The sequence below is a fragment of the Falco rusticolus genome, chromosome 9, assembly GCF_015220075.1.
Source record: "Falco rusticolus isolate bFalRus1 chromosome 9, bFalRus1.pri, whole genome shotgun sequence".
In the NCBI taxonomy this organism is placed as follows: Eukaryota; Metazoa; Chordata; class Aves; order Falconiformes; family Falconidae; genus Falco; species Falco rusticolus.
The window spans coordinates 40,658,979-40,673,243 of NC_051195.1; the positions used below are offsets into that span (position 1 = coordinate 40,658,979).

Below are 14,265 nucleotides of genomic sequence, written 5' to 3' on the forward strand. Positions count from 1 at the left end.
CAAAATACACACTTGATCCAGGACTCCTCATCATCCATATCACGGAAAAACTGATGCAAACGGTGGGACTCATTCAGCTTTGCGCGGCGGGCAGCTGCCATACTCTTAATCCTCTGAAAGCGTCCATTAATGGTCTCACGCTTATCCTTTACTTGGGACGTATCGAAAGCACTGCTGGTCATCAAACTGTCAGCCTGACTGTTCAGGTCCTTCAGACGATCCTGGAAACGTGGGTGAAAAAGTGCATGAACTGCTCTGATCTCATTTTTGTGTTTGTTATGTCAGTATAAAAATCATTACCTGACGGCTGTGCAGCATTCACAGTTTTAATGAGAAAACGTGTTTCAACGAGTATCTGACTACAGCACATATTGAAGTGCATTTGCCGATTACAGTAATTTACCTTCCAAAACTAAAAGAGAAAGCAATACCTCATGAGCAGATATATCAGCTTCCAGTAACTGGTGTTTTTTCAGAAGGTTGTTAACTGATGCCAAGTCCTTCCCATAATCTTCAGATGCCAACAAAGCCTCCACCTGGAGGTGGGGAAGGAAAACCGGGATGGAGAACAAGTTGTGTTTTCACAAACACCTTGAAATTTTAATGTCTTTAAAACCATGCCAATTAGTTCTCTTCTCAGTTTTTTACAGTGTGGATAAACCTTTGCCTCCTCACCCATTTAATTCCTACCACATTCTGTGCAAATATGCTTCTGCTTACTTGATTATTTATAAATAACAACATGAAAACATCCACAAGATTTTCAGTCATGATAAACATTTATTCCAAATAAATCTAGACTTGCTCAAAGGTGGACTGTGCTCCACAAGGTCTAGCATCAGCGAAGGGAATAAAAAAAAAAAATCAGAAAAAACAAGTCCTGCAAGTAAATAATCCCAATCTCCGTTACCTCTGAAAGCCAGAAATCAAAGTCTTTGATTCCAGTATTGAAATTCTGTTGCTTATTAGCTTCTTTCAGTTTCTGACTCTTCTCTGCTGATTTCTGTACCAGGAATTGCCACTGGTCAGCCAGGGCTGCTAGGCGTGCCTGTTGTAAAATGGAAAAGATAAATGCTACAACCTAAAACCCTAAGTTCTAATAAATGCAAAACCAGAATACAGTGCAAGTTTGGCTCTTGATTCCACACATGTAAATTAGACAGTCACTATTTCATGCTGCCTAGCTCCAATTTATTTTAACTTTTACATCCCAATCATAGGATTCGAAAAGTTCCCACCCTTAAGAATGAAGCAAAGTGATTACCCTGATTTCTACTTCATAGCTGAAATAGAAAAAAGTTTCTATAAAACAAGATCAGCTTTTGAGGGACACACTCATGCCTGAATTACCTAACCACTTCTCAAAGCAAAAACTAAGCACATCTTCTGAAACTTGTCATACCTACCTTCACAGCATCCTCACTGCCAGCACATGCTCCTCTTTCAATCAGCGAGTTCCCCATATCAATGACTCCACGGATCCGATCTGCGTTGGCATGGAGCTCAGCTTCAAAGGCTTGGTGCTTCTGATGTTTGCTCTGAATAAGACAAAACCAAAACTGTTACAGAGACTGGACAAAGGGCTCCTAAATTGTTCTCATGGGCCAAGAGGGCAGCACAAGAGTTGTTGACATAAGAGGGTCGTACATAGCCTGATCTAAAGAAGTTCTCGCTCAGTAAGAATACTTACTGCTCACTCAAATAGTAACTCTCATTAATCTGAGTAACCATCCAGCTTTGACCCAGCTAAACTGTCCAGTGAGCTGATACACGTTACTCAGGCAACGTCTGCGTTTTACAGATGCCCATGCCACGTTCCTTGCATTAAGCTGAGCTGTTAAGTAAAGCTTTCTCATATTCAATGCCATCACCTTTGAAAAGCAGCAATTATATGTACCCTAAGCAGAAGCACATTAGATCATCCTTTCCATTCCTATAGTAATTCCATAAATTTCTATTTCCCTTCCTAATCTATAGGTAATTAAGAGAAATCACTGCTGCAGCCTATCTGCTTTCTGCACTGTTTTGGTATTAGTCAAAGCCATACATGGCCACATCATATATTGAAATAATGAACTAACAACCAAACCCCTCTATAAAAAGAACTGAATTATTTGTTAAAACTTTTTCTCTGCTGAGTTGAGAGCACCATGAGAACAATAGGAGCCTTGGTGTGGGAGGAAGTATGCAGTTCTCTCTCATATATACATGATCCATCCACCCACCAGGAAGATAACAATAGCACAAAAATGACAAGACAGAATTTACAGGTATTAACTGGAAATGCTAGTAACATTGGGCAGGGATATACAATGCCCTGAGAGAATGGAATGAAAGGAAATGTTAGATTAAAAATAAAAGATGGAAAATACTATAGCGCTGGCATGAGAAATTCTGCATGAACTGCTTTATTTTGGGAACTGTTAATCCCGAATGTTGTGATTATAAAAACATACCCTTCAAAGCTAGATTTACCAACATGTAAAATTCAATTAAAAAGCTGCCAATTGCATAGCTCCATATAATTACCATGACAACAAATCCCAGGCAAGCCTTTTTAGTTAATATTTTTTTTAATTGAAAAAGTTAGAATTTTATATTAAATGTACTGCAGCCTGAAATGATAAATGAATCTTTCTTTTCTTACTTCAGTTAGCTTCCCCTTTCTTGGTCCTGTCTTCTTGCATTTTACTCCAATTCCTGGACTCTTACAAGTCCTGCCAGCTTTCCATCTGGTATTTATTTCTTTCTGGAGTGGTTGTCCTATATTATTCCTTTCTATGCTACTGCTGAAAGAACTAAGCTATCTAGGTCTATCATTTTATTGAATCCTCCATCTTCAGCATTTGATTCTACACACAAGCTAACACAGTTGACGTTGTGTCATGTGTTAAATCATCACCACTGAAGATCAAAACAGGAGGATGACAGGCCCAACAGCCAAATTTCTGAAAAAGGATAGGAACTCATTTTTCTGTGGGCCAACTCCTAAAAAATCCTATGAAACTACATCGCTAATGCACCACAAACTAAACAGATCATGCAGAACACCTGCAAAACAAATGCATAAATAAATGATGCTGAATAAGCATTAACAAAAAAAGCCACATCCATAACATGAAGATCAATAGCTGTACCTGCATGTAGGTCAAGAACTAATAGAAAACAAAGAGATTGCATGAACTGACGGATGGAGCAACAGACTGCAACCAGATCTTGTGCTCACGCATAAGCTATACAAAGAAAACAAATTCACATACCCGGGCTAGTCCAAACTACTTACCAGCAGTTTGGAAAGCTATAAAACAGATTGAGAGAAGTAGTTCAGTACATTCATACTACTTCATAAACCAGTATTAAAACACAAGAGGTAACTGTAATTAGTTATTCCTAAACGCTGAAAAATCAACGAGACTTCACATTTTTCCTGGTTTCAGCTGGGATAGAGTTAATTTTCTTCTTAGCAGCTGGCAGTGCTGTGTTTTGGATTTGGTGTGAGAACAATGTTGATAGCACAGGGATGTTTCCAGTTGTTGCTGGGTGATGTTTATACCAAGTCAAGGACTTCCCTGTTTCTCAGGCGGTGCCAGCTGGAGGGCTGGGGGGGGCACAAGAAACTGGGAGGGGACACAGCCAGGCCAGCTGACTGAACTAGCCACAGAGGTATTCCATACCATGGGACGTCATGCTCCATACATAAACTGGGGGGGAGGGTTGGTGGGGGCCTGCCAATCCTTGCTGGGGGACTGGCTGGGCATCGGTCAGCAGATGGTGAGCAACTGTGGTGTGCATCACTTGTTTTCTTTTCTCCCCTCCCTTCACCCTGGATTTCATTCCTCTCCCTCTTTTTAATTATAACTGTTATTATTATTATTGGTTTTGATTTATTTCAATTATTAAACTGTTCTTATCTGAACTCTTGAGTTCTACATTCCTTTCTGATTCTCCTCCCCATCCCTCTTCTGGGTGAGGGGGCAGTGAGCGAGCGGCTGAGTGGTACTTAGTTACCGCCTGAGCTTAAACCACAACAGCATTTTAGAACATAAGACAAAGATTAGACCCAAAAACTCCATCTCCTCATTTTATTATCTAGATGCTGGGAAAAAGACAGAACAGCTACTCAGGGCTTTCTTCAGGAAACTTGCTGCTGCAGATACCACATATCTTATTAATTATATGCATCAATAATTACCAAGTGAGTGCTATTTTGGGCCTCCTGTCATGCATAATGTAACTTTCATTTTCTCCTTATTAAATGGAGACCATGTCCAACATGGTGTATTACTCTGTTACCACTGAACAAGAATTCCCAAGCATATTTTTTTCAAACCAGATTATGCTTTGCAAAGCTAGAAATTTTATTTTGATTTTTGAGCTGAGACTCATATTCACCTGGATATTTGTGGGATCTTTGTATGACTCATCACTTGCAGTTTGGAGCTTTTCACTGATCCAAGCTTCTATTTCATCCACATCACGACTGAACTGCTGGAGTGTCTGAGATTCTCCTAGCTTCGACCTCTTTTCAATCATTTGAGCTTTCAGACGAAGCCACCTGTATGCAATTAAATACATATGCTGAATGAGAAACTAGGACTGCACAAGGCATCATGTTTAACAGCTACAAAGCGTTGCAGAAGAGCACTCTCTTTCAGTTGGTGTCTGCATCCCGCCTAACAGGGCAATACTGACCTGTCCAGAACCTCATTGCGTCTGTTAGCAATGACTCCTTTTGCATAATGATCAGCAGAGATCAACTGGTCGGCAAAAGACTGTAAGACAGCAATTTTCTCTTCCTATTAAAAACAGAAGTCATAAATCACCACTGTGGTTCCTTAAAATCAGGTCATTAGCAGGGTCTGGAACAGAACATGACTTTTTTTTTTTTTTTCCCCCTTCTTTAAATATTCATTATTGTAAATGTGACTATGAAGGAAGTCTATCTTCTACAGGATTGCAGAGTTCAACTTCAGAACATCTTTCACCTGTGGCGTTTAAGAAAAAAGTATCTTTTGGAGTTCAAGCTACAGCAGTACAATCTCTCAATAAGAAGTAGGCAGCTTTCTGTTACAAGAAACTGAAAATAAACCTTTTTCTGTTGTAAAAAAAGAAAAAAAAATTCAAATCAGTAGAGAGATTTACACAAATACTCGACGCTATTCCTACACTGTTTGTAGCCAGTAAAATACATCCCCATCTGCATTAGCCACTCTGAAACTTCTGCAGATCCCAAATGGCTGATTATTTAGAACTGAACTTTAGAAGCCATACATGGCAGTAACTTCTGCTAATAATCCATGTAAGAAAAATTAAACTATCTTGCCTTTATTTCAGCTATACTCCTCACCTGGACATTGATTGCCTTATCAAAATCTTCATGTTTCTTGATGAGTGCCTCCACACTGTCTAAGGAGTCTCCTTTATCTTCTGTGTTTAGGAAAGCCTCACGGGCAGCCATCCAGTTTTCAGCTTGTTCACAGTCCCGATGAAACAGCTAGGAAGGAAAAACTCCAAAGCATAAAAGACAGACAGACCAAGAGCACTGCTCTAATGAAAGGAGTCTTTTTATAAACACAACAGAGTACCTGTAGTTCTAGGCACTGGTCTAGCATCATTCTGCGCTGGACCCAGGCCTTCTCTAAGTCTGTCCGTTCTTGATCTAGAATATCCAGTTTCTCCTTGATCTCCGGGCTGGCATAGTGTCCGTGAGCCAGAAGTTGTTGTCCAAACTGTTCAAATGCCTGGAAAGTGCCAGCCCTTGCATCTATTTCAGTGCGGTGCTCCTGCAAGGTATAGAGATGCATTACTGAATAGACGACAGAGCTAGAACTAATCTATCTTTGGAACTCTAAAGGGAGGGCGTCAGAAAAAAACATTTTTTGATGTTTATGATACACAGTTATCATCTTTCATATACCTGGTGCCTTTCCAATAAAGCTTCAGCTCCAGTCACATCCTTTGCCAGTTCATCTGAGGAGACCAGGCCCCGGATTCCATTGATCCAAGACATAAGGTCCCTGTGAACACACATCATTAATAGAGAAACTTACAGTCCTTTTCTGAACCCTCCACAGAAACACTCCTGTGGAACAATAACCCATATATACTTCACTAGTCATATACCAGACAGATAAATTGGGGGGGGTGGGGTGTGGGGAGACCAGCATCTTTACCTGAAGTCACTGAGGAAACGCTGCAGGTCATGAGAATCTCCAAGCTTCTCTTTGCGCTGGTCAGCACGTTTTCCCAGACTATTCCAAGCCTGATTCAACTCAGTACATTTTTCTTGGAGATCTTCAGCAGATTCTGGATGTGACTGGATCAGACGCTGGGCAGTTTCACCAAGAGAATTCACCTAGAATTAGAGAAAGGGAAATAAACATAATGAAGACAAAAAGAATCTTTTCTATAATTCAGTCATTTCTGCTAGATAAAAAGAAAGCTTTTGGTTTTGTCCTCTTCACAATCTCACCTTGTCTCCAAGAGCTGCCAAGTCTCTCTCAAAGCCTTCATGTTTGCGCTGCAGAGCCTGCACACTGGCCAAGTCATGCCCATAGTTGTCTGTATTTAATGCTTGATTTTTCTCCTCTATCCATTCTTTTGTTTCATCAGCATCTCTGATTTGAGAAAAGGGAAGGCAAAACGAGAGTCAAAATGAGAGGGCATACTAGGATCTCTGATACCTAGCAGGTCATCGATTTCCAAAAAAGTTAATGTAATTGATGGTTCTATTAAATTATTTCCCAAGATGACACAAGCAAACTTTGGCAAAATAGACAGTGGTCCAGACTTCCCAAAGCCTGCAGCAATTCCATCCTTTCGTGTTAAAAAGTCTTACTTTTTCTAGAAGAATACAAAGGATTCTTATTGGACCACTGGTGGTCTACATTCCACTGAACAAGCTGGGAGTTGAAATATGATTTGTTTAGAATCAGTCCCACTATATTTCAGAACTCTTAAACAGATAAAGCATTTTACTGAGGTAAGACCAAAGATGATACAAATACCTTACCTGTGGAACCTCTGGACTTCATGGGCACTGCCCAACAGCTGGCTTCGCTCCTCTGCTAACTGCTGCAGAGATCTCCAGCGTTCATTCAGTTCCTGCAAGACAAACAAAAAATACCCCACTGATATTGCATACCACAGTATTAACAGCATTACTGTTCACACAAGAAACCTGTGTGACTTGAAAAGTCAAGACTGGCCTTTCACTACAGGTCAATGTTATATATTCTGTTTAATTCCAGAAGCACACACAAATTCAAGTAGTCTAGGTATATAAAATAATTTTAAGGGTTTCTCCTGAGATGTAAAAACAAATGATTTTACGTATCTAAGATACTGGTGTAACCTGAGAAGCAAATGCTGTGTATGTCAATACTCCTTTCAGTAAGTTGATTCAAAAGGGTTTATACAGAGTAAAGATGAAGACTATGGAAAGGAAGGGTAAAAAACATTCTCAGCTTTTAAATCAGCTCAGAAAAAGTTGTAGTATTACCTTGATTGAGTTAAAGGTTGCCACTGTGTGTACCATCAAACGTGCAGACTGTATGAAAAGGAAGAAATAAAAAAACCATGTAGCATTAAAGTGAACTCTAACCAATCAGAGCCAAAATCAGACTGAAAAAACTCCTTAAAAATCTGTAAGGATGTGGCCTAGGTCAAAACCAGGGACTTTGTAAAGTACAACTCTACAAAATGCAGGAAGAAACACCCTAGGTTTTGAAGGTTTCAGTGAAAACTGCTGAATTCTTAAATTTTATATACTTCTTTAGAACAGTATTTTGATACACTGTTGTTTATGATGAAAGAGAGACAGAAACAACAAAAAAATCAATGCAAGTAAATTTCAAAACCAACTAAGAACAATTAGTTGTGATACCTAAAGTATTCTAGATCAGAGTAAGAATAGTTAGAAATTTAGAAGTGAGTACTACCTTGTTAGCGTAAACTGAAACAAGCAATAATAGTCTTAAAAAGGACAAGGAACAGGAAAATTTAAAAGGCAACATTCAATAACTGAATTAAAAACCTCCAAACTCTTAGTCATAGGGACATGGGGACAGGAAATCAACCAAATGGTTTAACTCCTGGCTGTGTTTTTGGCTAAAATTATTGAGATATTTCTAGATCTCATGAAAATTGAAGGCTAATTACAAAAAGGATGACCAACTCCCTCCAGCATGCAATCTACTTTTCTGACTATGATGGATTACTTGCAAAATTCAACCCTTTGCAGAGATACACAAAGAACTTAATAGTTTGCATAGTTACTCTGAGACTCTCAGGACTGAATGTACATGTGTATAATCTCTGTGAAAAAAAATACTTTTCTTAGATCACCAGTTCTTGTTGACATGGCTGCATTTTCTACAATGCTGTCAACACATTGCACGCTTATCTGGTTTCCCCATATTCACACAGCTTAGAAGATGTACAAGCAGCTTTAAGTTTAAGAGGGTGGATGTAAGACATGAAACATGGAAATCAAATACTAGAGAAAAGCACAATTTGGTAATATCAAAAATATCCAGGATGTTTTTGTCCATCAGCAGGTGAGAGCTACTGCATTGTAAGCCACTAATGAACAGAGAAACGCTACTTCTAACTACTGTAGAAAATGAGCTAGAGATGAACAATGGAAGACAAAGATACTGCTATATACATACACCATATTCCTTACTAAAGGAATATTGACATGAATGGCTTTGACTTTCAGGAACAAAAACATTTCTTTCTGCTCGCGACATAAAGTAAGAACTCATGCTAAGCTAACAGGGACTGTTTTGCATCTAATGGCCATGTAATACCTAATAATGCTGGCATAAAAACTGGAATAAGTCTTATAGTACAAGCTGAAAACAAAACAGAGTTTTGCAGCAGGGAGGTAAAAAACGAACTGCTGGCAATTCCTACAGCTACAACAATTCTGCTGGAAACCTATCTCAGTTTTTCTCATAATCATACCTGCAAATGGAGAGCTGACTTAGCCACTTGACTTTGCCTAGATGGCTTTTATTTTTAAAACAAAGAGTAGAACCTGTGACATCTTTATGTATGGAAAGAATCTGTATGCAAGTATATGAAGGTGAATTCCTGCTAAATGCTCAACAAATTTTTGTAATGTGCTTGTTGAAGTAAACAAGCAAACTGAAATGAAAGTCCCTAACCTTAAATCAATACCAATTCAAACACTTGCTGAGACTCGGACACCGTTAGAATCACACTGTCAATAGTGATTCTGCCCCAAAACAGGGGCAGGATTGAAAGAAAAGAAAAAAAAGAAAAAAGGGCACATGAGGGGTATGGTCTAAAAAAGATGATGTGCTATAGTTTTTGTTTTACTTTCCTGTTGTGTGCTACTAAGTAATGACACCTACCTTCCAAGGAGAGGCTGTCTTAGAATCAGTTTCATCCTGTTTGAAAATGTGAAGAAACAGCTTTAAATAGGAAGCAAAATCTAGAACTATCAGAATATACTAAAAAACTTTGAAAGTTCTCCATGCTCAATCCTTAACAGAGTAAATCAATTTTTACAAGTATATGCATCATTTTGGGTTATCCTGCTCTGCATTGATTTGTAATGTGGGGTAAGACACTCCAGAAATAAAGGGATCGAAGAGAAGATAATCTTTTTATATCTATTCAAAGTCATTATTGAGTTTCTTCAATGAACTACAGTTATGGCTGAACTTCTACTTGTACATCCCAAACCTGTTACAATTGCCACACTATTCCAGAAATTTAACACTTACCCTGGGCATCATACCATAGACTTCCTACAAAGGAAAAAGAAAATAACAAGTTGTTTCTGTTTATCCTAACAGAAAGCAATTTTTTTACTGTTTTTGAGAAAGTGAAGATAGCAGGAGATTTGTTTCCATCCTTCTACAAATTGGTTACCAGTATGTCATTAAGCCAAACAGTGCTTGCACAATCTGAATGCATAGCAGAAATGGGAGTCTGACCACTCAGCCATATATTGCAACACATCATCTTAGAGCTCAGAAAATAAAAAAGCTGCTTCAGTACTCTGTTGGGACCAGACAAAACTATTTACAGAAACAGCACAAGTATGTGAAAAGCTGGCCAAAAATATGGGTATGTCACTAAAAAACCAACCAACCAGAAGTAACCCAGAAAACCCACAAAACCCCTCCACTGTATAGCTGAGCTCTATTTTATTTCTCTTTCACCCTATTCTTCCTCACCATTTTTCCTGCAAAGAAATAAAGGCTGAAATTTCAAACTTATAGGAAATGCATGGATTCTCTATGACTTGTAATATTAAAGACCTTCCATTCCTAAAAAAAGAAAAAAGCCCTAGATGCTGCAATTTGCTACAGCACTATTTTAAAAGAAACAGTTCAAAGTATACCCCTTGTGATGGCCACAGTACATAACAGGCACTAAGTATCTCCAGTTAGAATATCAGCATCATCAGACCAGAGAGAAAAAATGAACAGCTAGAATCTTGCAATGACATGCAAAGCGGAAGGCAACAGACAAAAGAAAGGAAGAAAGTCTTTTGCTTCTCAAGAGAATTAGACTAAGTCAGCATAAAAGTGGACCTGTTGCTGTACTGCTTGCACTTCATCTGCCATCAACCCTTCTGACTCCAGGTCATTGGCAACCTTGTTTATGTCCTTCAGGCGTGACTCGTTAGCTTTTAAATCCTGCACAGAACAGTAAAACGTAACAGAATTAACATTCACACAATCAAAACATGTGGAACAAGCTAGCACACCAGGGGTGTCAAGAAGTACATGGTTTGTAAACGGCAGGAATTCAGTAGACTTGACCTTTACAGTTACCGGTGAACACACAATGCATGAAAGTCTACGCCAAGAAACCCCAGCTGCCAGCGCCAAGCATCAATGCATTAAAGAAATGCACTATCAAAGTTTGCCATACAGAAAGTTAATTAACAATCAGGAATGGAATACATTTTAGAACTGTCAGGTATACAACATTACCAACTCGAAGATCAAAAACTATCATCCATACTACTGCACGAATTAGCTAAAAGGCCAACTTAATAAGCAGTATTACTATGACACTTAAATGCTTCCAGCCAAACAGATTGACAAGAGAGCTTTCTACAGAGCAGAAAGGCAACCTGCTTCAAAACTTAGTTGAGAGCCTGCATTTAAATTTTAATAGGTGCCACATTTTAATTTCAACCATTAGCTTATTTTAAAAGAACCCAAATCCAGTAACTGCTACTATCTTCTCACCTACAATACTAGGTTGGCTCAAATTGTTAGCCAACTTTCAAGCTGTGAACAAGATAACAGCCAAAGAATGGTCAAATCACTGTCTTTTCCAATGTATGAGGTCAGGCATCTTTGCAGTTCAGTGCTCTGTATTTTACAAAAGTGGATAGAATAAAAATATCTGTCCAAGCAATTCTTTCACACCTCATGCAAAATAAAAAAAAACAACTAATTAACTACTATTGCAAGCATTGGGAGGAAAAACCCCCAAAACTGAAAGCCTACCAGCATTCTGAAGCAGAGAATTATTTTTTTTGTGTCTTGGGAAAAACTGCAGATGGAAACTAAAATGCATCTTTCCTTTCAACATAAAGGAAGAGGAATAGCTTAACTAAAGGTTATGATTTACACACAATGAAATTACTCCAAAGCTTGGCAGATTCTGTATTTGAATGTGTTGAAAAAGAGTTTCAGTTCTCTAGCAGCTGGGAAGCATGTAACAACCCAGAGGCTGTAATAAAACTGAAGACTCTGAATGTGGGATTGTCTCTATCCTCACAGAACAAAATTAAAAAAAAAAAGGCATAAATACCTCTTTATTTCCAATCAAAGCTATGTTTCCTTCTCAACTATGCTCAGCTATGAAAAATTACCATGGAGATATGACCAGAAAATCCTGAAGGGAAAGGCCAAAACTAACAAGACATGCAGCATTAAACACACCTTCTGAAAATCATCAAATTTCTTCTGTAGCACCTCCACCTGCTCCAGATCAGCACCCACTTCCTCATTTGTGAGTGCAGCTTCCTTTTCATTGATCCACTGTTGAAGCTCATTAGCTTCACGGAAAAGCATAAATTTTTTGCAGCTTTTTTCTAGCATGCCTTTACGTTTTTCTCCCAACTCAAGAAGAGAGTGATACCTGGAACAAGCAGAAAAGGAAAGCAGGGGACAGTCAGATTATTAGCAGACTCACAGTAATTTACCAAGTCCTGGTATCACCAAAGACATGGGAAACACCTGCAGCCTACACATGTTCTTCTATAGAATGACCTACTTGTACGTAATTAGGTAAATGTAAACTGTAAATGTTTCTCCTCTACATGGATATGCACACCAAGATGAGATCTCCCACATGCAACAGTTCACTAGGCAAAAGCAAACCCAAATCACAGCTTAGGCCAGGGTAGGTTCTTAACCTACAGTAGCACTGCAGTGCAGGAATGACTCCGTAGGGTCTTTCTTTCCAAGAGGTATTTTCCTATAGTACATCAAGTTTGCCATCAGATTATTAAAATCCACTAGGCTCTCAGCTCTTGGACATAAATTTCTCACCTAGCCATTATTCAGTGCAAAATCTGCTGAATGTTTAAAAAAGGTGGTATTTCTTTGATAACACAACTATATTCAACTGGGAAATCCATGAAACTCACTTCACATACACTGGTCTTATATCTGTGGAATTCCCAACATCAGTGAAATTGTTCCTCATTTACATTAGAGTAAGTGTGAAGTCAAACCTCTAAAACGTTTACATTGGCTTGACCAGGCAAATAAACCTCGAAGGACTAGCCATTTATTTAAAACCACAAGAAAACCAGTGTCTCCCATCTGATTCCTGGTAACCAATAGACACAGACAATCCTACAAGACCTTACCCAAGTCGCTGCTGAAAAAAGCTAACAAGTTTTACAGTCATTGATACTGAATTACAGATCTCTTTAGCAATGCATAGTGCCTGTTTCTAAAGAATCTGCATTTAGAAAGTCACACCCTTAATGCTCATTCTTACTGTTACCCTATTTTAAATCTTCTGGAAGATGAGATATTCTAGTTGCATCTGGATGGTTTTTTTAGATCCTGAATCAGATTGCACATTGGTCTACTAGAGATCAACAGCAGCAGCTGACTCTCATTACTGAGTCATGAAGACATCCATTTTGATTTATTAAATAAAAAAATATAAGACACTGCTGAGATACCTGCAGGGGCCTCAAACAGTTGAAGGGCAGCCTTACAATGTTTTCATTTCCCACCTTGGAGCACACAGGCAAACACTGAGCAATTACACCTCCCAGCTTGAAGAGTTCAACACTCTAGTGTTTTCCTAACCAATAACTCAGAGATGATGAAGTCTGTTGAAGAAAATCCTTGATACCCTGCGCTGTGATGTCTACGTATCAAACTGATAAACCACTCTAAGTCTGTCCACGGAAGCAGAGACTTTGCGGTTTCCTGTCTATCCCGGTTTAGACTGAACAGAAAGGGACCAAGAATCTTTCTATATGGTTTGAATAGAAACGTTCTACTCTTGACTTGAGAAAAACCATTTTGAAGCCTGCCCCAACTGCAGATGTTTGCCTCAGCATACAATTTTAGGTATTAAATACTTGTGAAGCTCACAGAGGATGATCTGGGGCCAAATTCCTTTAGAAGCAGACCTTACCTCAAAGCTGCTTTGCAACACTTCAGAGATTAACATAGTACTTTCACTTTTGATTCTCAAGAAATATATTCTCTATGAAAAGACAGTCAGGCACAGCCAACGAACACTATTGCTTTGGATCTCCCACAACTTTCCAAACCATAATGCAAACATGGTACTTTTTCCATGAGACACAAACCCATGTTTGAAAATTAAGTTAATGTTATAATAAAACCAATCATCCTATATAAATGAACTAATGCTTTTTGACTACCCAGCACAAATGTTACTTAGTATAACTACGATAACTCCACCCTACCCAAAATTTAAGACATTCATATGAGATGTAATACTTGGTATATATATTTTATATGTATTTATATAAATAAACTAGTATTTCTATCTGCACCTCAGAAAATGCAAGATATTCTTTTTAAAGGAAACAGCCTGGATATCCCTAAGGCCTCTATAGTAAGCAAAACCAGCATAATGGAAAACAACATCATCAACCAATTCAGCAGCGCAGAGGTGACCAACAAGATAAGCAGCTGGCTGGATGACTGGCTATAAAGAACACATGAAACACATACCACAACACTCATCTAAACTAAAATAATTCAC

The 14,265-nt window shown here is 38.6% G+C and overlaps 1 protein-coding gene across 7 annotated transcripts in view; it reads right to left on the reverse strand.

Moving 5' to 3' along the window:
* SPTAN1 (spectrin alpha, non-erythrocytic 1) overlaps window positions 1-14,265 on the reverse strand; it is a 53,437-nt gene that overhangs the window by 12,366 nt on the left and 26,806 nt on the right. For 5 of the 7 annotated variants that reach the window (XM_037401074.1, XM_037401079.1, XM_037401076.1 and 2 more), the window contains 18 exons: window positions 11,943-12,141; window positions 10,575-10,679; window positions 9,759-9,782; window positions 9,384-9,419; window positions 7,502-7,549; window positions 7,013-7,104; window positions 6,473-6,617; window positions 6,174-6,355; window positions 5,918-6,017; window positions 5,586-5,783; window positions 5,348-5,494; window positions 4,693-4,796; window positions 4,393-4,555; window positions 3,284-3,298; window positions 1,407-1,538; window positions 911-1,048; window positions 432-536; window positions 13-221 (listed from right to left, as the gene is read on the reverse strand). In XM_037401074.1, the coding sequence (XP_037256971.1) occupies window positions 13-221; window positions 432-536; window positions 911-1,048; window positions 1,407-1,538; window positions 3,284-3,298; window positions 4,393-4,555; window positions 4,693-4,796; window positions 5,348-5,494; window positions 5,586-5,783; window positions 5,918-6,017; window positions 6,174-6,355; window positions 6,473-6,617; window positions 7,013-7,104; window positions 7,502-7,549; window positions 9,384-9,419; window positions 9,759-9,782; window positions 10,575-10,679; window positions 11,943-12,141 (2,142 nt within the window). The remainder of the gene's footprint in view (window positions 1-12; window positions 222-431; window positions 537-910; window positions 1,049-1,406; window positions 1,539-3,283; window positions 3,299-4,392; window positions 4,556-4,692; window positions 4,797-5,347; window positions 5,495-5,585; window positions 5,784-5,917; window positions 6,018-6,173; window positions 6,356-6,472; window positions 6,618-7,012; window positions 7,105-7,501; window positions 7,550-9,383; window positions 9,420-9,758; window positions 9,783-10,574; window positions 10,680-11,942; window positions 12,142-14,265) is intronic. The other 2 variants (XM_037401075.1, XM_037401080.1) reach the window with 1 other exon arrangement.